General features: G+C 36.2%; 1 protein-coding gene across 9 annotated transcripts in view; it reads right to left on the reverse strand.

Moving 5' to 3' along the window:
* The window catches only part of Ankrd17 (ankyrin repeat domain 17), a 141,528-nt gene that overhangs the window by 49,437 nt on the left and 65,712 nt on the right, over positions 1-26,379 (reverse strand). For 5 of the 9 annotated variants that reach the window (NM_030886.2, XM_006535288.4, XM_006535290.4 and 2 more), the window contains exons 3-16: positions 23,387-23,543; positions 21,938-22,085; positions 21,385-21,532; positions 18,983-19,216; positions 16,600-16,694; positions 14,346-14,583; positions 12,636-12,827; positions 11,982-12,091; positions 10,647-10,734; positions 9,234-9,361; positions 8,886-9,029; positions 8,439-8,541; positions 6,249-7,001; positions 1,641-1,789 (exon numbers count right to left, since the gene is read on the reverse strand). In NM_030886.2, the coding sequence (NP_112148.2) occupies positions 1,641-1,789; positions 6,249-7,001; positions 8,439-8,541; positions 8,886-9,029; positions 9,234-9,361; positions 10,647-10,734; positions 11,982-12,091; positions 12,636-12,827; positions 14,346-14,583; positions 16,600-16,694; positions 18,983-19,216; positions 21,385-21,532; positions 21,938-22,085; positions 23,387-23,543 (2,687 nt within the window). The remainder of the gene's footprint in view (positions 1-1,640; positions 1,790-6,248; positions 7,002-8,438; positions 8,542-8,885; positions 9,030-9,233; positions 9,362-10,646; positions 10,735-11,981; positions 12,092-12,635; positions 12,828-14,345; positions 14,584-16,599; positions 16,695-18,982; positions 19,217-21,384; positions 21,533-21,937; positions 22,086-23,386; positions 23,544-26,379) is intronic. The other 4 variants (NM_198010.2, XM_030254925.1, XM_006535287.4 and 1 more) reach the window with 3 other exon arrangements.

Raw genomic sequence — 26,379 nt, forward strand, 5'->3', positions numbered from 1 at the left:
GTCTTCTGTAGTCCAGGACATTCTCAGAATTACTATGTAGCCTTCCTGCCTCTATCTCTCAAGCACTGAGATTATAGGCTTGTAGCACCGTACCTGCCATCTTTTGGCCTTGTCAAGATATAAACAAGCAAATTTGTCAATCCCATCTTGCCCTGAGACATCATGCTGAATTTACAAATATGTAATGTAATGTATGTATGCGTCTATCTACTTATCTACCTACCTATATGTGTATGTGTGTGAGAACACATGGCATAGTACAGATGTAGATCACAAGAAAAGTGGTAAGTGGGTTTATTCTCCTACAATTTAGATTATAGTGATCAAACTGAGGCTATTAGACTTGATGAAAAGCATCTTTAACCACTAAGAAGTCTTGCCATTGACAGTCAACTAATCTTATTTAGACAGGGTCTTACTATGCAGCCCTAACTGGCCACAAACTCATCTAGAAATCCGCCTGCCTCCATCTCCTTAATGCTGGGAAGCAACTAATTTTTTTAATGCAGCAGCTTATTTAATAGAGCTCACCCTTTCTAAACTGTAACAGTATCTTTTTTTCACTTCATATATATTCTTAATCCAAAGAAAGTGTTTCTATTCCCTCAATAGAATCTGCTATTAGTTAAAATTGCATAAATTACTATATATTTCCTCATAAACAATATGTAATTCCATCATAATTTAAAAATATAATATAGAGCCAGGTGTGGTTATTCATGCCTAATCCTAACACTCAGGAGGCTTAAAGAAGATTGCTGGGAGACCAGCCCAGGCTATACAGATACCCCGTCTTAAGGGGGAAAAGTTACTAAGACTATATTATGTTCAGAAACATGAAGTTGATTAAGTTACAGAATCACCTTTGGTTGAAGCTAGAAACTAAACCCAGGCCTTTAAGTGTTCCTCCACTGATACAGTCTCAGCCCCAGCCTTTTCTTTTATAAACACTCCATTGACTATTTAAGGAGATATACAGCAATCCTAATGTTTGCTCTATTGAGACAGGGTGTGATGCAACCCAGACTAGCTTCAACCATTACACAACTAAGCATGACCTTGAACTCCTGATCCTCTCTACCCAACTTCCCAAAGGCTGGGATCACAGCTCTGGTTTCATTTTAATCTTGCTTTTATACTCCTTTTATATTCTAGTCTTTTAAAAACTAAAGTTTTAGCTGGACAGTGGTGGCGCACATCTTTAATCCCAGCACTTGGGAGGCAGAGGCAGATGGATTTCTGAGTTTGAGGCCAGCCTGGTCTACAGAGTGAGTTCCAGGACAGCCAGGGCTTCACAGTGAAACCCTGTCTCAAAAAAAGAAAAGAAAAAGAAAAAGAAAAGAAAGAAAGGAAAGAAAAGAAAAACAAACAAACAACCCTAAAGTTTTAACTCAGCCAGAACATGGCACTGACTATGAAGGTCCAGGCTGGCCTTGAACTCATGTAATAATAATTTATCCTTCTAAATGCAAAATTAGGTGTGAGCCACCATGCCTGTCTGGCTTGATACTTTTTTTTTTTTAAATGGGTTTTAATTTTTAATTGTATCTGGAGTCTCTGACAACAAAATCTTAGATGTGTAAGATCACTAAAAGCAGTGTGATTCCAGGAAAACCATCTTTCCTAAATGCGGAGCTTACCTGTGCATCAATATCAATGGCAGGGTAGATAGGTAGCATGGCTGAAGGAGAGATGATGGGACTTGGAGTTGGAGTCTGAGGTTGGGAAACAGAAGCAGCGATACTGTGGGTAGGAGTGTTTGACATTGCAGATGCTCTTCCACTGACTGCTGTTGAACAAAATAACTGCACTTAATAAGGAGGAAACACTGTTAGCAAGAGATATTTTAAAGTATTAAAGAGTTTTTGCAACAAAATGTCTCTAAAATGCTATTATAACTAATTCTCTGATGATTTTTGATTGGAGGAGAACCCCAAATTAGAATGTATATTGATTAATACACTTCCCATAAAATCCACCTGAAAGACAAATTTTCTTTTATTTAAAGTAAACAAAAAATATTCCAATCAAAATAATCCTGAAAACAAAAGCTTTATGTACTAAAATTACTAGAAAAGGAATAAATGATAGAATGAAAGGGGAAGGGTGTTTTGTTTTGTTTTTTAAAAAGTGGCAACTTCATACCTTATATTTTGGAGCAAATAAAAGTTACTTCATTTTTGGGATGGAAGATCCTCAAAGTAAAACTACCCGAAACACAAAATATACTAACTACTACAGGGCAATAGTAACTTTGAAACACGGTGTGATGGTTTTCTCAACTATAAAAGTTTGACTCTCACACAGATATAGATTTTCTTACATTAAGAATTATTCTGAGAGGAATAAAGTGTCTTACATTCAATCGGACAATCACACTGACAGAACAAAATTAAGATTAGGCTAGAAATAAATATATTTTACACAATCATCCTCCCAGTATGGACCCTGATGTTTCTATGTAGGAAATCTGGTATGATCTTATTTCACCCACTATATGATTCAAATAATGGCTAGTCTGTACTTGAGGTGGAGAATGCTAAAGAAGCATAGGACAGACTGGAAGTTGGATTAAGGGATTTTATTCTCCAGATAACTCAATTCTGAAGTCAATGTGAGAACATCTTCTCTTCACCCACAGTAAGAATGCTGCTGCATTAGTATTAAGTTTGGACAGTAATCTCTGAATAGAGTGTAGATGTGTGTTTCCCAAGTATTGTCGGCTACAGACAGAAAACAATTATGTTTCACAGCTGAATCTGAAACCAGGCAAAAAGAACTTATATTGCCACAAATAATACTGAAATTGATCTTCCAACAGTTATAAACATGACTATCCATTAAGAAATCTACTTTACATATAATCCTTAGGTCAGGCACAAACATACACTGTACATTATAGCAACACAAACTCTATGATTGTACATTTTTAGTCCACTTAAAGGTCAAAAGAAAAACAAGGAACAAAAAAACCAAACATAACACTTTAATCATTAAGGAAGCAGACCAAGATAAGGGGCATGTACTACTGATTATCTAACGGCTCTGAAACTGTTCAGGATTGGCTTATTTATTTATTGTCAGTCTTGCAATTCTGACCTGAATCTACCTCAAGATTGCTGGTATTACAGGCACGAGCCACCGCACAGACTTAAGGATCAAATAATTTCATTGAAATTTTTTATCCTATATATGAATTTCAAAATCATATAAAATCTACAGCTCTTAAGATAGATTACATGTTTCTTTTGGACAGGCTTTCAAAAAAAAGAAATGGCTAAAAATGACCCTGAATGTCCACAACTGCTGACTCCACCTCCTCTGTACCAGGATTGTAAAACTGTTCCACTACAGGTGGAGTTATTGAGTCCTGGGGATCAAACCCAGGGTATATATGGATGCTATACAAGCTCTCTACCAATTGAGCTATATCCTTAGCCCTCACAAACTTTTTATTCTATGATTTTTAAATGGATTAAAAAATTAGCAAATTAATCCACATTCCAACTGGAATAATGTATTTTAGAGAACATAAAAAAACTACTTTTAATGTTTCAAATTAATTCTTTTCATCTCATCTAAAGTTTTGAAGAAAAAAACCCTCATTTCCTTTGGAGTACCTCTGAAACTGCTTTATCAAGAGTAAGTGCTCACCATTCCACCATGTACTACATAGATAAAAAGAAAAAGCTTTAAACATCTACATAGCTAAAGGAATTCTAGTATTAAGCTGTTTTTTTTTCCGTTTTCTTTTCTTTACATTTTAAAATTCAAATTAGAGAACAAAAACCACATGTTTGAAAAGTTAAAAGTGGGATTGGAAAAGTATATAGACAGAACAAAAGCATGTTTTAGGGGAAGTTAAACAAGTACCCAGTTTTGCTTTGGTGAGTATGGGAAATAAGGCAGGTTAAAGACTTAGCCAGCTAAGTACTGGGAAGAAATGAGAGAGTCCTAGGAGAAACCTAACAAATGAGACCTAAGGAATTAGGGGACAGTGCTGAGGGAAGAAGCCCAATTGAGGCTTCATTACACACGAAGCCCAACATAAGAGGTGAAAAGGATCTTTAGTCAACTCAAAGGACAAATACGATCAGAAGTTGTTCAAACAATCAGAATACAGAAAAGGGGTGTGTAAGAGTGCACACATGTATGTGCACAGCATGTGAATACGAATGAGATACTAGGTAGGAATGATCTGCAGGCAGACAGTAAGATTAATTCTGTTCTTTCTCTGCTAGGCACTTCTCTTTACCCACACAGAAGAGCATGATACAAAAGTAACCTTTTTAGAAAATAACAAATTTGTCGTAACTCTAAAATCTAATCTTCATTCAAGTAAAAAACAAAACAAAACAAAACAAAAACAACTTTTATAAAGGAAAAATCTTGAACACACAGACAGAAATTTTGGGAATAAATGAATCAATAGAAAATGCTGCTTTACAAACATCTGATGACTATCAGAATTAAAAATTTTTACATCAGCCCATGAACATCAGGTAAACTCTGATAGCACATTAAAAACAAATTTCCAACAGTCATTGGTATAGAACGACCAAGTCTTCATTTCATCAATAAATAACACTTAAAACTTAACTAAAACCCTTTGGTAACCTGAGATAATAAGGAATTACAATCTAACTTAATGGACATAGTATTAATTTATGCTACTATGCATGGTCATTCAATGTTAAAGTCTTTAAAGTTTATTAGATATCTAATCATGACTAGTTAGAGATGATTAACAGGGCTTTAAGTTTTGGAAAATCTTATACTGATAGATATTAAGATTGTTACAATTCTTATTATAAGTCACTACTAGCAATCTTACTGGTGTAGTTTTACTCTTAAGATTAACAGATTTTTTCTTTTTTAAAAAAATTTATTATAGTATCTAACTAAGTACACTGTAGCTGTCTTCAGACACACCAGAAGAGGGCGTCAGATCTCATTACAGATGGTTGTAAGCTATCATTTGGATTTGAACTCAGGACCTCTGGAAGAGCAGTCAGTGCTCTTAAACACTAAGCCATCTCTCCAGCCTCTAACAGATTTTCATATTACATATTGCTAAGAAAATTAAAAATAAAAGGATTGGGAAACTATAACAGTTTTTGAAATGCATATACTTGTTTTTCTCAGTTTCTTAATGTTATCTCAATCTAAACATCTAAACACTACACAGCATATTTTCTTTCAAGAAAGGAACCTTACAATAATGACTCCATCATAATAAATGTTTCTCAGAGTTTTCAAAGTAGAAATACTAAACAACCCAAGTAAAAACAAATAAATGTAAAAAATGGGAAAATAGCAGAAGAAACGTATCAAAATTCAACAACCATTTACTATTTATTTCTCCCTTCCTTATCAAGTTTTCTTCCTGAAGAAAAATTATTTCAGTTAGCATTCTTATAACCTATATCCTTATGAAATCTTATTCTACTCTGTTAAACAATTTACAAAATTGCAATCCCAAATAAGCAATATTAACACTCTTCTTAAAGTGCAGTCCTTGTTAAAATAGAATAAAATCTTACTGGCTACACATTTAAAAACATGTCATTTACCATGGGGAAAATATCTTCCCATAATACAGTCAGAAACAGACTATACATTAACATTCACAGGGGATAAAAATTACTGACATACAGTAAAATCAGACTCTACTTGTTTGATACTTTATTTATGTTGTCAAAGTGTCTGCTTTGATTGTTGTTTGCTTGTCTTTAGCCACCATGAAGCTTGGTACATTAGTATAAAAGTTTTGGGTTTTTGTTCAATCACAAGTAGACTTCCTAATATGTCCTACTACCTTTGTACCTAGATTTTTATCAATTTCCCTTTTATTGGTATGAATACAGAAGCAAAAATGCCAAAACCCAACCCGTGTTCTGAACTTAAAGTGGAAAAACAAAACCAAAAGTAAAAACCAAGATTCAACCCACTACTGAAAAACAGATTCCCAGCCATGACAGATTTGTTCATTTACAGTGTATGAGCTAATCTTTAATTTGACCTGTAGCCATCTGAGAACTATTTAATGTAGTTTTTCTAAAGACATAATGGGTCAAGAGTCCAAAAAAATACTTCTCAAGTTGAATATTGAGCAATGTTTTTTTTTTTTTTTTAAAAAGGAAAAAAAAAAAAAGAAAAAAAAAGAAAAAGAAAAAAAAATGCTGGCACACTCTTACTCGCCTTAAGCAAATCATATTTGATACCTGCTCATAACAATATAAACCCACCTGCCATGATGTCATCCAGCGTGTCATTGAGGGTCTGAGCAGGGCTGGCTACCATTAACCCTTGTTGTGTTTCAGTGAGAATTCCTTGCCCCAGCCCTGCCAACTGTGCTTGGCCCAGTACTGGCTGTCCAACTATCACTCCTTGAAGTTCTGTAAGATTTGCGATGGACCCTGGAGGCAAGGGACCCGTTGCCAGAGGCAAAGCTTGAGGCATCGCCAGAGGCTGGATTGGTGCAAAACCCATCTGAGCAGCAGTCTGCTGGGGTTCATCTTTAAGCAAAACAGGATCCACTTGCTGTAACCGTGCATAGTCTCCCTCGGAAAGCTGCTCTCCAACCCCAACAGAAGTAAATAGTCCCAGATGCTGGCAAGACTGTTGCTGCTGCTGCTGAAGCTGAATTCGTTGAGCTTTAACTTCTAGATACTGTTTTTTAAGCTGCTGCTGAGTTTTCAGTTGTAGCTCTCGCTCTACTTTCTGCAGCTCCTCCAGAATCTTTTGCTTCTTCTGAATTTGTTCCTCCCTCGTTTTGTTCAGCTCCTCGATCTTCTCCTTGGTGAGTTGGTCAGCATGAGCCAGCTCCAAGGACTGCAGCTGTGCATTTTTTTCTATGGCTTCTTTTATCCTCTGTTCCAGTTCTGTTAACTTTCCCTGAGCCTCTTCTACAATGCTCTCTGGAGACTGATTGGTGATGTAACCCTGTACATCCTGGCTGTTTGCTGGCAAATGGCTGTTGGACTTTTGTTTAGAAGCAGCTGTGTGAAAAAGAAACCCCCTCAGAAGTGCACGTGAATGGCATCCTCATTACAGAGTTACTGTTGGGAGGGTTAGTGCCAACAGTTATGCACCAAGCTATCATATCCATGAAGGTGAAATGTACTTTTAAGTAGTTAAACACAAGTCCACCTTCTCTATCATAAATATAGAATGTATGTATTTTATGTGCATAGAGTAACATCTGGAAGTAAAGTTCAGAATTTTATAAATACCACAAGGCTAAAATTAAGACACTAGAGGGATGTAAGCTGTGACACCTAAGTGGTGCAGTTTACGTCAAGTCTAAGGCTACGTGTAGTATTTCATATGGTCAGATGTAACAACTCATCATAAGATCAGAAAAATGATTTTCCACACTTAATAAAATAGCTGTGCCTTTTATAAACACACACACATACACACAAAGAGAACCCAAACCACTGAGATGTACCAAGAAATTAAAATCCAACTAAAATATATGTCTTCGTTGGGACCTACCATCTATAAGACTGACAAAGGAAAGAGATAGAAACTCGCATATTCACACAGCTGCCTAGCCAATAGAGAACTGGGATTTAGTGTCCCTGGAAGAAAAGATGCTAGACTACGCCATCCTCTGTTACCGTCTGACAGCCAGGAAAACAGACTGGTCTGGCTAACAGGTTTAGAAACAACCGAAAAGAATGCCAAGACAACAGGCTGCTTGTAGTGACCGAAAAGAGCTGCTAGGAACACATAGCATACTTGTTGGTAAAAGAACACAGGTAGCCAAAACCAAGATGCAAAAAAATAAAAAAATTAAAATTAAAATTAAAAAAAAAAAATCACAATTTCTTCATGTAAAACTTTTCAAAGGAAAAACTGACTTAAACTGGTAATTGGGGATATACTTAAGAACAGGCATGGTATGACATATACAAGTCAAAAAAAAAAAAGGACCTTGGTATTTTAAGATATAATGAATGTATTACATCTTACATATCTTTGAATATTAGGCTGAGGAAAAAGTATCTAAGATATAAATCTATGTTAAACCAGCTTTTACATTGAATTTTAATATTTGATCCAACTTCTTAATCTTTATTGCCTCATGCCACTACAAAGAGTTAGGTTTGGTTAGTAGTCAGAATTCCATCAAAAAGAACCACCTGAATCTCTTCTGAGTTTCTCTTAGCACCTATTTTCCCTCCCAGAAACTTGCTTTTTCTCATTGGTTTAAAACAAACAACAAACAAAAAGACATTAATGATACCAACTTAAGAAACTTCCTCGTTGGTGAAAATAATTTTTAAGGGCTAGTTTTTGTTTTCTTACTTTCACCTGAAAAACATTACTGATTCCAACTTAGTAAGTGCATTGCTCTTGAAGAGTAAGGGCTGGTTATTCTTTTGTTTTCACCTGAACATGTAAGAACAATCTTTAGAAGTATAACTGACCTTTACTCCTAACGGGAAGAGTAGCAGCAAGGTTGGCAGGTGGTTTGTCAGGCTCCTGAGGTGGGACAACCATGGGCAGTGCTTGAACTGGTACTCGAGGTGCCTAAGGAAAAAGGACGACAGTCACTCGTTAGTGCTCGATCTATTATCATGCTAATAAACTGCAGAACTGTTAAGAATATGTAATATCCATTTCAGACAATGACATATTTACAAATTACTTTCCTTATTCTTTGATTTTTAAAAAGTGACTATGAATTGAACTGTTATTCCTGATCATAATTTAAAGAGGAAAACATAATTCTACCAATCCAAAAATAAAATGTTCTACTAGATATACATTCGCCTTGACATAATTATACAAAGAACGTTAAAAACAATAAAAGTTTAAATGAAAATTATTTAAATGCTAAAGGAAATATGCGGTGCTTTAGTTTTGAATCTTACCCTATTTAAATCATGGGATGGGGGAGTTAGCTGAGTGACATCTGGTGGAGGGGCTGCAAGTAGATTATTGGGATAGTCTAAAAGATAGCAAACAACACTCGTATGGCCACCCTTTGCTGCTTCTATCAACATGGTTGAGCCATCCTAGAAGAATGAACACACAAGAAAGCAGTTAGGTCTCAGATACACTTAACTTAAATAGCTAATACAGGACAGTTGTTTTTGCATTAACATCAGGTAACTTAATACTCAGAGTGTCATTACAGGTATAGCTTATATATGATAATTTTATTATGTTCAAGATGAAGAAGTTTTCATGATGCTGCCTTAAGTACTTGAGTTACCTACTTTTAAACGGTGAGTAGGGTCTGCTCCATGAGCCAAAAGTAGTTCTACCACTGCCAAATGACCTCCTGCACAAGCCAGGGACAGTACAGTATGATCATTATTAGCTGTGGTTCGATTCACATTTGCTCCTAAAACAAAAATGGGAGGAGGGGGGGAGGGGAGAACACATTAGTAGAATTACATGTATATGTGTGTGCCTATGTGTGATTATGTGCCTCCCCCCATGTGCATACAGAAGACTAAAATTGGTACCCACTGGAGCTATAGTTACAGGAAGTTGTGAGCTACTTCATGTGGGTGCTGGAAACTGAACTGCAAGTGCTCTTAACCACTGATGCAGTCTTTCAGCACCAATGGTAAGATGCTAGATTATTTAGTGTTTATGCTTGCAAGCAAATATATAGGGGTGTACATGTGGCACGGTGTGCGTGTGGAAGCAGGACAGCTCGTAGAAGTTGATTTTCTCTTTCTTGCATGTGGTTTCCAAGCATCAAACTCAGGACTAAGCAGAAATACCTTTCCTCCCTGACTCATTTTACAGGCTGAGGACTATGAAAAAGGAGATAATCATAGACTAAAGAAAATGGGACAATGAAACCTCACGCACTCATTACTCAGTCTCATTAATTATAAACAGCCTCTTGTGTTTCAAAAACTTTCTTTTCTCTCCTATACAAAATTATTCTGAAGCAAATCCCCTGAAAATATATTTCTTTCATAAAAGATTTAATATGGGGAAATAAAGATAATAAAAGGTTGTGTTATACCAAAGGCAATTACTATGTTAAAAAAGTAAAATACAGGGACAGAAAAAAAAAAAAAAAGTGGCTCACTCAATGGTTAAGAGTACTAGACTCTTCTGGGGAACCAAAATTTGCTTCCCAGCACGCACACCAGGCTTCTCACCTATACCTCATGCCCTCTTCTGGCAGCTATGGGCACTGCACTCATGAATATAAACCAAAGGCAAAAACCGCATATACATGTAACTTTAATTCACAGAAATAAAATCTATTTTCAAAATGACAAACACAGTATTCTATGGTCTAAATACATTTAAAAAACTCACAAGGAATAAAAAGACCAAGCAATGCTTTTCTCCCATCTTTCTGTATAAAGAGGAAAGAGCAGGTAAGCTTTTCCCTCAGAGAGTTTGAGGGCTGGTCTATAGAGAGTGAGTTCAAGGACAGCAAAAGCTACATGTGTTTCCAAAACCCTTTCTCCAAAAAGAGGGGTTATTTGGTTTATAGTAGTTCACAACTAGTATATATGATAAGTTTATTACTAATGTGAAGAGCATCCTTCTCCATGAGATGTAACAACCACAAGATGTTCTTTAGCCTTCCAATGTCAACATGCCTTAGCATACATATAGGAAGATACTTCACACAGAATCCCTCTACATAAGCTTACCTTTGCTAATTAAGAACTGGACTGTGCAAACATGACCCGCTCTTGCAGCTTTCATTAAAGGAGTTCTTCCACCTTCTGACTCATGTTCCTGTTTTAAAACAAAAGCATAAAAACCAAACCAAAACCAAACCAAACCACAGTTGATAACTAAAGCCAATAGTCAATTACTCTTTTCATGCAAATCAAAAGGAAAAGTGGGCTTACTTTTGAGCATATCCCACATACATATATGCACACACACATATAAATATTTCATGTAATGAGCAAACTAAAAAGAATATGCTTTCAATTAAAATAGATATGTGCTATTGTAATAATTTGAAGACTAAAGTTGGTGATTACACACACCTGTAATCCTAGATACCAGGAAGTAGATGGTCAACCTACTTCCGTATCTCAGGTATGCACTGGATATGAAACTCCTACTTTAGTCTTCTGAATGCTCAGATTATAATCTCCTCAAACACATATTACTTTTTAAAAGAGAGTTTCATGTAGTGAAGTCTAGTCTTAAACTCCCTATGGAATTGAGGTTCCATTTGAATTCCTAAGTGCTCCAGTGAGAATAGCTCTTCCCTTACACAAAGGAACTTGACAACTTCTAAGCTCTAAGACTTCCTCTGACAAATTTTTTTCCAATTATGCATCTCTTGTCATACCATTTCCAGGCCTCCCTTTCCAAACCCCACCCAGCCAGTAACTACATCAAATAACTAGCTACACCTTCTGACCTTTCTTACTTTCTGTGCATTCCCTATGACATTTCTTAATAACCAGCATTAAATGAACTTACAATATATTTTACCTTTCTAAGTAATTTATGTATATAAATACTGTTTCTTTTTCAACATTTTATGGTGCTTTTTATACAGGCAATTTTTTCCCCAACCTACAAAGAAATGCTTATAAGTCACATTTGCCTTAAATAAACAACTAAGGAAAATTAATTTGTAGAACTATCTCTAGCAGAAAAAATTTCTGCATAAACAGGAATAAGATTAGTGAACTGAATAATACTACAAAAATAAGAACAAAGACTAAAGACTAAATAATGTGTAAAAACAAACAAAAACCAAAAACCAGACTGTGTAAATTTAAATAAGGAAAAAAGCTAACAAAGGTAGGAGAAATATGTCTTTGAATTGATTTCTTGGTTTTGTTTGATTAGGCAGGGTCTTACCATGCACTGCAGGGAAACCTTGAACTCAGGCAGCCTTGGCTGCCCTTAAACTTTTATGCATCTTCCTGCTTTAGCCTCCGAGTACATAGGAATGTGCTACGATGCCTTAACTCTTTCCTTATTTTACAGATGAAGATTTAAGGGACAAAGCTTACCAGATCTGCACCTGCCTGGAGTAAGACGTCTGCTACATCCGTATGGCCATTTTCACAGGCATATGTTAAAGCTGTGTCTCCTGTTGCTGTCGTTGCATGAACATTAGCTCCTGTAACAGTTACATATGATTACTTTTTAAAAATGAACATAAACCTATTTCTTCATGATAGTCCCCATCTCCTAAATCAGACAGAATATCCATATCCATGTTTAGAATGAGCACACTGACAGCCTCTTTACTAGAGGGTGTGAGGGAAATCTGCAAGAAATGGCTCAGCTGGTAACACCACTTGCTGCCAAAGCCTGACCACCCAAATTTGGTCCCCCAGCCTACATGAAGGAAAGAAAGCTAACTCCCACAAGGTGTGTCCTCTACCCCTTAACATATGCACAGTGAGTGGCATGTCTACCACAAACAAAAAAAATTTTTTTGAAAAAAAAAAAAAGTTAAAAAATACTTTAAAATTCTACTTAAAAAGAAGTTAAAATTGCAAGTATTTCCTATGATAGGTAAATTATTCAGAACATACACGAAGCATATCCTAACTTTTCAAAATATATTCTATGTACCAAAACAACCTAAACATATTTGGATGCTGTGATACTTATTTACATCATACAATATATTCCCAAATTGAAAACAAAAAGCATACCTGCAGCTAGTAAGTATTTCACTAACTCCAAGTGACCTTCTTGAGCAGCTTCCATCAAAGGAGTAGAACACCCTAGTTCTATATCAGCCCCAGCCTTAATCAGAAAGTCTGCTACTTCCAGAAAGCCTCCACAGCAAGCCAGGGTCAAGGCAGTTTCTTGAGTTTCTTCTGTCTGTGCATTGATATTTGCTCCTAAAATAAAGATTCAACTTAAAGGAAGTTCATGCATTTAATCAGATACAAACAAAACATAACTGTTTTCTAATGAAATATATCTAAAAGAATAGAGATATCTCTTCCCTACTCTTGGAAATAAAAAAATAAAAACAATGTACATTCATTGAGTCTGTGTTTGATAAATGCAGTTGTTATATCTGTTTTAAAAGGAACCAGTAATAACTAAAAGGAGTCATAACATTACCCAAATCCCCTCGCATTAAGAGGGTAGGTGATAAAGATACTTTACCAATTACAGTATCAATTGATACAATGTCAGTTACAGTAGCTAACATTTATTAAGTCATTACTATTTCCTGGACACTATTCAAAGTACAGACTGTGAAGGTACATTTATATACATAATTTGAACTTAGAGGAGGGGCAGTGTTGGAGAATGAACCCATGGCCTGCCATATTAGGCAAGTGTGAGCTGTTGGGGGGCAGGGGGAACAAGTCCTTGAGAACATTGAGTAAGTACTACATCCCTGAGCAACATATCCCTAAGGCCTTATGTTGGTTTTATTTACAGCAGCATTTTACATAAGGCTGCACAAGCTGAAGTTAATTCTCTTAATTGAATTACCATAGGCAACATCATTACCATCATTACTCTCACCACACCAGAGTTGATTTTAATTAGCACCATATGACAAGCACTGTTGTAGGAGCTTCCTGAGCCACCCCCACAGAAACAACTGACTAAAGTAACAAAATTACCACACAGTGTAAATGACTCACTTTTAAAAAGAATCCACTTTTCAAAAATCTGTACCTTAGAGTTCTAGTCAAAAGAACCTATACATAAAAACAAAAAATGTGCCTCCTTGTATTAAATGGATCAGATTTTACAATGTTAAAAAATACTATTGGATGAAAAATAAATCTAGTAGGAAATTATCATCTAAATGTAAGGTATTTAAACTACTAGACCACCTTTCTTTTTCCAGAAGATCCTCATGCTATGAGAAACAGTTTCCGATGTACCTGTTGGTTTTCTGTGTTGTCTTGCTTTTCCTAGAGTGTCACCATATAAGCCCTGGTTGGCCTCAGGCACCTATCACTGGGATTACAGTGTGTAATCCTCATCTGGCCTGCTGTACATTTCATGGCTTAAACCTCCACAGCAGTGTTCCCCATGCTCCTCCATCGGGCACTGGTTCTATCACACACTTACTTATGGGGAAGTGTTCTACCTCTAAAGATTTCCCTCATTACATTCAAGGCTTCAAGAACTATACCTCATATTACCCTAAGAAAATTGTCCATTTGAACTTGATTTTTGTTTGTTCTTTTATTTTCTCATAGCACACAATATTGAAAGTTCTACATTGAAGAAAGTTCTACATCATTTGTTTAAACAGGGTATGTGAGTCATTTTACAGCAGACAAAGCAGAAGTTTGGGAGCAACAGCTCAGTGCAGAAATTCAACTTGTGTTGAAGAGACTTGTGTTCTATAGATTTGTTATTTAGCATTAGCTAGATGTGCTTACCTTGGCCAAGAAGTAACGCCACCATTTCTTCATGTCCTTCACGAGCTGCCTCCATCAAAGGAGTATAACCTTCATCATTGACCTCTTCCAGGCTAGCTCCTCTTTCAATAAGTAAGGCTGCAAGTTCCACATGTCCTCCACATGCAGCCAAAGTCAATGGTGACTCAAATGAATCAGCTGGCATGTTCACTTGAGCACCACTGTCCAGAAGCAACCTAGCTACTTCAACATGGCCATCCTATTCATAAGCAATTAAAAATGAAATTAAGTTAGCACCATTAAAAAAAAACCTTCAAATTTAAAAATTTCTAAATTATGTATTGACACGAAAGTTTGTTGATGTTCCCTCACACTAGAATAATCTACATCTGACATTTCAGTAATTATATGCTGTGTTGCCAGTACCCTTTTATCGTACAGAACTAAAAACTAGGAGCTTGGGGATTTAAAGCAAATTAGAGAAGGATGCCTGTAATCAAGAAGTGCTTATCAGCCATCAAGGAAGCAATGGCAAGTACATGGATTAAGACAAATCTAAGGTCACAGAGAGCCTGCAGAGCACAGTGGACAATTAACTGATAAGTAACAAAGCTCAGATACAGAAAAGCAAATTTTTCATAAGCTCTTAAGAGTGAGCAAACTTGATTAGGCAGGCAGAAAACAGCATCTCAAACATCGTAGAATACACTGTACCGTGTGTGAAATGAGTAAATGCAATGTGCACATGAGGTTTTGTTCGTTGTTCATTATTTAAACACAAGTGAAAAGAAAAAGAAGGTAGCTTATTACTGGCAACTACATGAGAATTTCCTTTCCACTGTGCTTTCCTTTCAATAACTAGTTTCTTTTAATCCTTCATATACTTCCTCAAGCCTTGCTCTAAAGGTCATATCCACCCTGGCCTAAGAACAAGACATATCTGACACCTCTAATGTCTTATTTCCAAGTAACATTACTATTTTAGCAGTTTTGAAATGCTTTCCATAAATTCAGAGCTTCAAGTTTTTAGCGAGATCTCCCAATGCCTGGCTTCGATTCATGCACCTTTTGATCACATCCATCAGCCCGAACTCCCACCCATTATTTTTTATTGTGACTAATAACTGGGATTACAAGTCTGTCTGTCTGTCTATCTATCTATCTATCTATCTATCTATCTATCTATCTATCTATGCTTGCTATCTATCTATGCTTGCTATCTATCTATCTATCTATCTATCTATCTATCTATCTATCTATCTATGCTTGCTACCTACCTACCTATCTATATTATTTATTGAGACTGAGTATCAGATCCATGCCCAAATATTTGCATTTATTTGTGATTTTGGTTTTTTTTTTTAAGTATATGTATTTACAGAAAAATTCCTCTGTCTAAATACCACGAATTTTTGTGGTATAAGGTAGTAACAGTGACTGAATTTCCTTATCAGAGAGATTACTGGAAACATCAATATTGTTGCTGTGTGTTGGTCTCTTATGATCCTCATAAGAACGCCAGACAAGGAACTCAAAAGCTCCAAAAAAATTTATACATGCACAAAAGAGAAATTCATTAAAGCAAATACAGGGCTGAAAATAAAAAAGCAATATATAATTTAAGTACTAAATGACAACTGTACAACATTTCTTATAAATCTTCCTATAGTTTTTTTTAGATACATCTCTTTTGTAAAGAAAATAAATTTAAGATGCAAACATTTTTAAGAGTATTAACATAATTTAAATTTCAAAGACAAACTCTATACAATTCTTTTTTATATTTTGCTTTCAAAGATGTGTGCATGCATATGTGTGTGTATGCGTGCATGTATATACACACACTTGCTTTTTTGGTCCTCTTTACATAGTTCTGGCTGTCCTGAAACTCACTATGGGCAGGAGGCTGTCCTGAAACTGATACAGACCCACTGGTTTCTGACTTCTTACTGCTGGGATTGAAGGCAGAAATCTTGTCTGGCAGTTCTTTATAGTTTGACAGAATCTTGTGATATAACCATGGTTGAGCTGGTACTCACTATATAGTCCAATCTTGCCTCAAAATAACAGCAATAATCTTGTTTCAACTTCCTAAATGCTTGAATTACATGTGATCACCAAGTACAACTTAAAAATAATAGTTCAGCTGAGATTCTGCTCCACAATAAAGTAAGACAAAATAAGAGCTTTTGCAAAACAAGAAAGGCTATTTACTTCCCAGTAGCTCTCCCACTCCCAATAGTACGAAAATCTATGTGCATTTTATCCATCTTACCATGCAAGCCTCCATTAGAGCAGTGTGCATTTCATCTGTCTTATGTTCTTGATCAGCGCCTGCTTCCAAAAGAAATCGCACCATCTCTAGATGTCCTAAATCAAAATTGTGTTGGATTACTTACTTATTTTCAAAAACTATTCTTAAAATAAAAGTGATAGATCATTTTTGGTGCAAATAAACAAAGATGTCACGTCCCAACATCTCAAATGATCTTTCTGCCATTTTCAATTATGTGTCTGTACTCTGATTGCAGTGCCCATAGAGAGCAGCAGAAGCTAACAGATCCCCTGCAGCTGGAGTTGTGAGCTGCCAGGCAGGTGTGTTCACACTGAAATCGGATCCTCTGTAAGAACAGCCATCACTCTAGCTGCAGAGCCATCTCTTTGGCTCCTGTGCTATATTTTATGTATTTGTCAAGAGAAGTAGCCTGGGATGAAAATCATTGAAGCTATTACCTTATGAGACCAAGTGCTTAAAATTACAACTAACAAACTGTTCAGGGGACTCTTATTTATAATTTGTAAACCCCATTTATGAAAGTATTGTTAAAACATTGAATTATATGCATTCTTTTATTACTAATACATATGATAGAAATGCACACTTTCAAAGAAACTTCAAAAAGTGACTAAAAAGTAGACCAATTATATATATAAATAGTACTTTGGATACTAACTATGTAAGAGAGTAATATGAACTGAGTTATAATCAATTTATAATCAACTAGAATTAGACCAGAAAGGAAAAAATAAAACAGCCCTAGGCGCACTAAAACAAGACAGTAAGCACACTATCTACTACCTGGTGATTAGGCTGACTATCTCATCAATATATCAATACTCAAGTCTGTCTGTGTCTATATCTTTCCTATCTCGTCAAACTCTCAAGTAATCCCAATAGAAACAAAAGAAACTAACAGAGTTCACTGATCCCTGTCAGTATTCCAGGTGCATTCCACTAGCTTAATTTTCTAACTAGCTTCAAACTAAAGTTTGCACTCAACCTTAGGTGCTCTCTAGAAAGTAGAGTAGGCTACAAAAGAAAGGTAAGAGACAAGATCTGTCACCAAGTGCTCTAGCCAGCTGGGAATGAGTAATGCAATGGAACCAGTACTGGGTTCAAAAGTGTTTGTATAAAGTCATCCAATCAAAGTTCCCAAAGCTTAACTCCTCCAATCCTTAATGAAGAGCAGCCCTTGTGCCTAGGAGAGGACAGTAAGTGACTTCAATTGTGCTGGCTACATGAAAATCTGCTAACATCACACACTCACAATTAAACAATGTAAATCTTAACTATTTACACATCTCAGCATATAACAGGCTGAGCATGTGATCGGCGTGAAAAGGCCCTCAGTGACATGATTACGCAGAGGACAGACCTGAAGGGTCCTTACATTTTGTATCTGCACTTGCAAAACCTTTGTCTTAATACTTCAGATGAAATGGTGTTTTATGACCTAAATGTGCCATGGTATAGATGCAAGCACAAAGTTGCATGGCTCATTTTTAGGTTCTTTAAAGAAAAAAAAGGGGGCTGGAGAGATGGCTCAGTGGTTAGGAGCACTGACTACTCTTCCCAAGGTCCTGAGTTGAAATCCCAGCAACCAATTGGTGGCTCACAACCATCTATAATGAGATCTGATGCCCTCTTCTGCTGTGTCTGAAGACAGCTATAGCGTACTTAGATATAATAAATCTTAAAAAAAAAAAAAAAAAACGGAAAAAAGAAACACTCACTTTATAGTCACATATTTGTCATACCAGTAGAGTATGAAAACTGTGACTCTTTGACTTTTTTTAAGAAATCTCTAGGCCGGGCATGGTGGCGCACGCCTTTAATCCCAGCACTTGGGAGGCAGAGGCAGGCAGGTTTCTGAGCTCAAGGCCAGCCTGGTCTACAAAGTGAATTCCAGGACAGCCAGGGCTGCACAGAGAAACCCTGTCTTGAAAAATCAAAATCAAAACAAAACAAAACAAAAAAAAAAGCAAACAAACAAACAAACAAAAATCTCTTATGTTGATTTCTTGTAGGTGGACATATTTGGCCCACCAAATAATCCATATTCCATATTAGTAATAATTTCACATTGGTTGACATTTAATTATCATGTATCTTCTTGCAAAAGGTAAAATGTTTCCAAAATGGAAAACCATCAAAAAGTGTAACCACATAAAATCATCAGCTTTCTGATAAAAGAGTTGGATTGTCACTTCCATTGACAAAATTACAATGCTGAGACTATACAATATTAAATATTAGTTATAAAACACTTTAAACAAACTTACTCATGTCTAATAACACTATATACTATGTTTTATTGTTAATTTAGAAACCGATTTTAATTTCATTATTTCATTTCACAAAAAGATTTAAATGATACCTTTATAACAAGCTAATGTAAGGGCACTCTCTTTAAATTCATTGGAATGCGTATTGATGCCAGCTCCATTTTCTAGCAGCAATCTGGCTACTTCCACATGCCCAGCACTTCCAGCTTCCATAAGAGGTGTGTGACCATTCTCATTATGGTCCTCAATACTAGCACCGGATTCCAAGAGCACCTTTACAACATCTACGTAGCCTCCAGCACAAGCATAGGTGAGAGCTGTGTTGCCTGTTTAAGAAAACAATGAAAAGATGTTAATATCACTCACAGACACACAAACACAAGCATGCACGTGCACCTCGACCCAGTAAGATGCTTCTGCATGTAAATGGACATACCACCAGGCTGGATGGCCTGAGTTTGATCCTGGGGACCCACATGGAGGAGGAGGAGGAGGAGGAAAGACCTAAGTCCTGGATGTTGTCCTTTGATTTCCCCACATGCACCATGGCACACACATGCACGCACACACATAAATAAAAATAAATGTAAAGCTTTTTCACATAAAACCAATTTATATCACAAAAGCTAATGTGGAAACTGTATCCATAATAAACACTAAATAGATACATATAATTTCATTACTTGGCTGTACTTTCTTTTTCTGAAATCAACTTCCTATCCTCCCTTTCTATTTAAACACAGTATCAAGCTGTGCCTGGTGGATGGGTTTTGATCCCAACTATGAGAAGGCTAAAACAAAAGGATGGAAAACCTAAGGCCAGCCCTAGTCACACTCTGACTCTAAGAGAGCCTAGAAAGCTTGGTTAGTGCCTGGCTTACAATATGAACTAAAAGGCCTCAGACTTAGCTTATTTGGTCAACGCTTGCCTAACAGGTGCAAGATTCTGAACTCAATTCCTTGTAGCACCAAACAACAGAAACAAAATACATGTCAAATAACAGAAAAATCAAATAAACTTATCAAGATTGGAGAACTGACAGATGACAGGGAAGCCAAACCCATGATACCACAACAAAACAGCTACCTAAACAAGACCTGAACAATCAATAATTCTAATAGACACACTAACACTGAAATAAGAAATCTCAAAGGATCCCAGCCCTAGACAAAGAACTGTAGGCAACTAATGACTGCTGACAGAGTCAGCCTTTTCCAAAGCCCTCTAACTGGTTATCTAATAACAAGTGCACCACTAAAATAATACACAGACAACCCACGCTAAGTCAACTCAGTCAGCCATATTTCTGCATCATACATATATTGGTAACATTTAATAATAAAAGAGACTGCCAGTTTGAAAGTGAGTGGCAAAAAAGGAATGTTGGAGGGGGCGATTGGAGGGAGGGACATAAGAGGGTTTAGAAGGGAAATTCAAAGTAATGGAGGCAGGACAGAGAATGTAGAAGTATTTACTTATATTACTTTGATATACTTATATTTTACTTTGAAATTAAAGGAAAAAAAAAACTTTGAGAATTGTAAGTGAACTGTGACTTTCTTTCCTGAAATTAACTTTTTCCTTCCCAAATGAGATTATAGTTAACTTTAATCAGAAAAATGTTTCATAAAGCATTATTTTTAATAAATGGTATTATACCCCAAACCTCTCATATATAACCCATATGCTAACTGATCAATGTCAAATGATTTCATATTTTTATTTTTGGAACATGTTGTGTAGTTCAGGCTGGTCTAAACACACAGAACCTTCCTGACTCAGCCTCCCATGTCCTAGAACAAAAGGCATGAGACAAAACAATGAGCAAAGATTCCCTGCTTAGTGATTAAAAACTCCCCAAGAGATCCCAACTTGGTAAGTAAAAAAGTTTAAAAAAAAATTATGTAGACTTTTATTTAAAACACAACTAAATTTGATTTTTTTAATCCCAAGAAAACTCACAAAATACAATTTCACATAACTGTTAGAGCCAGAGAAACTAGAAATATTTAAGGCTAAAATTGGGGGCCATTGGACCTCTTTTTATAGTTTTTTCATTGGCCACAATTTAGCAAAATTAGGAGAACGTGGTAAAGTCCTTACTGTTCTTCCTATTCTCCCTATCTTGTACTTGTAATAAAAAGGAAGCCAGGTTTTGAGACGTATAAATCATACCTTTCTACAACTACAGAGCAGTCTTTCAAACTGAGTGCTTAAAAAATTAATATATTTTAAAAGAACCTAAGAGTGTCTCATAAACAAAACAGGAGATGTTACTTTATATTATTATAAATTATATGTTAATTGTATAATGTATAATTATATATTAATATAAATTGTATTAAATTTGTATAGTTAACCCTTATAGAAATTATTCAAATATGTAGCACTTCTAAGAAACTGTTAAATCTTTAAAAGGGAATAATCATACAGAAAACTATTATTAAAAGGGAAGCTACAAGCAAATGGAGCTGGAACAGAAGCATGCATGACCTGTTGAAGACTGTGCATTGACATCAGCTTTATGAGCTAGCAGCAACTTCACGATTTTGACATGTCCTCCATTAGCAGCAGCCATTAAAGGTGTGATGTCACCTTTGATTCCCCTGTCTTCCACATTTGCGTGCATTGCCAATAAAACCTTGACAAAGAAAAAAATAGAATCTAAAGATTATTAATAAAATCTGAAAGTTTTCAATATACTTATTTATATAAGACCTACATAAACTCGTAAAATTCCTCAGAGTTAAATATATACAAGCCGTATGTAGCAATGTACTAAAACTAGCTTAATGGACAAAAATTCATTCTTTTCTTAGTAAATGAGAGATTCCTTTCTTTTTTTTTTTTCTTTTTTTTTTTGGTTTTTTTTGAGACAGGGTTTCTCTGTGTAGTCCTGGCTGTCCTGGAACTCACTCTGTAGACCAGGCTGGCCTCGAACTCAGAAATCCACCTGCTTCTGCCTCCCAAGTGCTGGGATTAAAGGCTTGTGTCACCACGCCCGGCTGAGAGATTTCTTTTCAAGGTTTATTTTCCGGACACAAACCTGTGCAAGCTCATAGTACCCAGCAGAACAAGCGAGACAAAGGAGGCTCTCCCCTTCCTCGGTGTGCTCATTCACACTCCGACCTTCAATGAGTAGTTTCCGCACAGCATTTACATCTCCTTCTGAACACGCTTCTGCCAGACTGCGGCTACAGTGGGAATAGAGATGAACAGGATCACCTCGGGATGACAGAAAACCTGCATCATACCAGTAGTGGTTTCCAGGTCATCTAATTAAAATTATCACTACTCTAAAATGTTTTCAGTTATGTACAATGTAATGTTGAAACGAAAATATACATTAAACTTTTGTTCAATTGCTAGAAATTTTATATGAAATTAAAAAATTCATAAAATATGGAAGACACCTAACTAATTATAAAAACCTACCGGAGTTCTTACATCCATAAAAGAGTATCACAAGATGGGAGCAAGTAATGTTAATAAATGAGTAGGTAGGGAAGTATTTACTTCTATAATTGCCTCACAGTCAGGGCTCTTCTACCTTGTTGAGACAGGACAGGCTAGCAGGCCCTCAACCTTCTGGGACTTCTCTCGTCTCCACTTCCTGTGCCTGGCTTTCCTTGTGCTTGGGTAGTCACACGCATGTCCTCACTCTTGCTCAGCAATAACTTCACCCACTGTGCTATCTCCCCATATAGCTTCATGTTCAATTGGACGAGGCTACTTCTTCAGATGCTTCGATCATGCTCCACAACACATCCAACACATCCATATTTTACATATGAAATATGGTTTTCATTATAAAGCACTAGAAAACCTTAAAATATTACTTACACTGAATCCTTAATAAGACTAAAAGCACAGATACAAGGCATGAGAGCCACGTTAAGGTCTCCTGGCCTGACATTCAGATTATTAGAAACAAGGTTTTATGACTCTTTTAAAACAATAGAAAGCAAATACTAAACCTCATCCTTTAAAAGGGTCTAAATTATACAAATAAACTGAAAAAAAGTAACACAATTGATAGACTAGCAGTGACTTCTTTGTCACTAATACATAAAAAGCAACCTAAGTAAATGAAAAGTCTTATTTTGATTTTTAAATTTTATGTGTATGTTTCTGTGTGTACAAACCACTGGTGAGAGATGTCAGCACCCAATGGGGGTGCCAGGTACTAAACTCAGTGCTTCCGAGGAAAGCAGCAAAGTCTCTTAACAAAGCCGCCAGCCAGACCCTAACTGCTGCCAGCACTACTTATAGACTGGTGCACACTCCACCGACTTGAAGATCTCTCTCTCAGCTTACTTATAGAACTGATGTTAAGAAGTTTGACAGGTATGGATTTTTTGGGCATATACACAAAAAAAGGTATCACACTAAGTAGACACAGTATCAGGCAAAAGAAAAAAAAGCTTAACAAATATTAGTTATTTTCATTCCTATGAAAACCACGTTTGTATGGAACACGACACAAAGCACTCACTTGTCCGACTGCCCTGCATTTGCTGTGCTCTCAGCTCTCATCCGGGTAAGTGCAGCAGCAGCTTCATCCAACGCACAACTGACAGACGATGTTAACCTGCGGAGCACTTCAGGGTCTGCAAAGGCTTTACCATCCGCCGTCGATAACTTGCCTATTCCTGTTACAGTATTTTCACAGCAATATGGAAGTACCCAAACAGAAACAAAGCAAAACTTAGGTTACTAAAACCTGTATGTTAACAAGTAACCTTCATATACTATACTGGATATATCTGTCTCTAATCTTTAGGTAAATAACTCTCCTCGAACCTAGAGGTTTTATCCATGCCATATGTTCTTGGATGCATGACCTAAGGCACTCTGTCTCAGGAGTACAAAACTTAGCACAGAGAATATATCACAATATCTAGGTTTGATTTAAGAATAAGAGAGAATAATTGTTTTCTCCCTTTCCTCATAGACTTTAGAATGCAAAAGGAATTCCATTCTTGATAAAACTAAGATACATCATTAAATCTAAGTTACTACCGGGAAGGTAACTAGAGTAGATTAAGTTGATACACAGCTAGTGAAGAGAAATAAGGAGATCATAAACAAAGGACCCCGACTGGGTAAGGAGGAGCACAGAGGGTGAATGCCGACATTCTGAGTACCCCTACTCTGCCCTCAGCCTCCTTTGTACTCTCCCAGGACCACAATGTTGGCAGTCAAGCTTATTATGCAAAGACTATAAAACTTGCAAGCATGTCTCTCAAAAAAAAGTCCAACAGACTTAGAGGGAAGACTTACATACTAATACATTAGTGATCCCAAAGAAATAAAAGCTTCTGTGTGTAATCACAGCTAGGAAAACCAAAATGTTCTACCAACTAACACTGTTACACATATCCTATATACTATTCTTTTGTTTATTTCCCTTGGGCTTATTTATTTTTTACATGTTTTTAAGTGTTTTACTGTATGCAATGTATATGTATTGTGTGCATGCATGATGAGGAGAAAGGTCACAATATGGGATCAACTCCCCTGGAAATGGTGTTACAGTGGTTGTGAGCCAGCACTTAAGTGCTGGGAAATAAACCCTGGTCCTTTTCAAGAACATTAAGTGCTACAAACCATTGAATCAATTTCTACAGTCTACCTCCCAAAACTACACATATAATAAAGTTTACTCCCAACATGAAGTTATACTATATCAAACAGATTATCCTAGTGAGTCCAAACCAATCAGAAACTCATGGACAGTAGAAAGAATTCTTTGCCTGGAGATAACAAAGGCAGGGAATTTAAAAAGTAAGTCTTTAAGATGAAGAGGATCTGTGGATGAAGCAATGTGCATAACCCTAAGAAAGCAAGGGGAGATCCAATTGAGTGTCTGTGGGACAGAAGGGTGCTCTCAGAACTACCATAGCCAGGAACTGATCTCTCAGTCACAATGAAATTAGAAATAAACTTTCCCTCACAGTAGATAGGTAAAAACTTAGCACAGGTGGCTTCAGTCTACAAGATCTTAAGACAAGACAATTCAGACACATTATGTCCTAATATCTGATACACAGAAATTAAAAAGCAAATGAATATTGTTTCTCATGGCTGCATTAAAAATAAATTATAATAACGCAATAGGAAATCAGTGAATATTTCAGGATGTAAAGCATCACTTGACAAAAGAGATATGTATCTTTTGAAATCTGGTTTTTTTTTATGTCATTGCTATTGGTTATAACAGAACTCAGGGTCAAAGAAAGTTTTATGATTTGAAAAGACAACGCAATGCAACCAATTTTCGAATGGAAACAAATTCTGAGAAAGCCTGAAAACAAGTGTATAGATGAGGAAAACTATCACAACTGTAATATCAAACTTCAACTGGAACACTAAAGAGCAATGAGTTTAAAAATAAGAGGTAATGATTTTTTTAAACTAAACTTCAACTCATAAACTACTATGCATGAGGACAGCAGGACATTTTCACAAGATCTCAGAAACTTTAGCCCCTAACAGGAAAAATAAGGGAATAAAACAGAGACCACCACCACCAACTACAGCTACATCAAAACCAACAAAAAAATCTGCACATTTCACACATCTCTCTGGAGAAAAGTGTTCTGGAGCTGTAGAAATGACTCAATAATTAAAAGAGTACCAGAAACTCATTCTAAAATCGATCAAACAAACAAAAAAACCTAGACAATATAAAATAATTCATCAATTCTAAACAATGACAGGATATTTAGAAATATTAATAGTAAATTTCTACTATTTTTCCCCTTGATTGTCTTTATGGCTGTCTTTTTAAGGAACTCCTTAGATACATATGGAAGAATTTATAAATGAAATCACATAAAAGTTAGACCTATATTCAAAGACATGAGGAGGGCTGGAAAGATGGTTCAATGGTTCAGTGGCTGCTCTTCCAGAAATTCTGAGTTCAATTCCCAGCATCCACATGGTGGCTTACAACCAACTGTAATGAGATTTGATATTCTCTTCTGGTATGTCTGAAGACAGCTACAGTGTACTCATACACAATCAATCAATCAATCAATAAATCCAAACAGCAAAAAACTGAAGGAAGAATTAACTTCCAAATTAAAAAAAACAAAACAAAACATGAAAATATCAACAAAGTGTAATGAGTAAGATAAAACAAGACTACCCAAGTACTTATGCTTACTGAACTTGAACATCACAATCAGAGGGTTTGTTATGCTATTCTAAGTTTTTGTGTGAAATTTTCCATTAAAAAGGAAAAGAAAGGGACTGGAGAGATGGCTCAGCGATTAAGAGAACTGGCTGGTCTTCCAAAGGACCTTGGTTCAATTCCCAGCACCTACACGACAGCTCCCAGCTGTCTGTAAATCCAGTTCCAGGGGATGACAGCCCCACAGCAGTACACATAAAGAATGAAATTAAATTATTGTTTGAAAAAGGAAAAGAAATGAATGGAGAAGCAAAAATCAGAATGAGGAGGAAGAAGAAATAATATATATA

The sequence above is a fragment of the Mus musculus genome, chromosome 5 (assembly GCF_000001635.26).
Source record: "Mus musculus strain C57BL/6J chromosome 5, GRCm38.p6 C57BL/6J".
NCBI classification, from domain to species: Eukaryota; Metazoa; Chordata; class Mammalia; order Rodentia; family Muridae; genus Mus; species Mus musculus.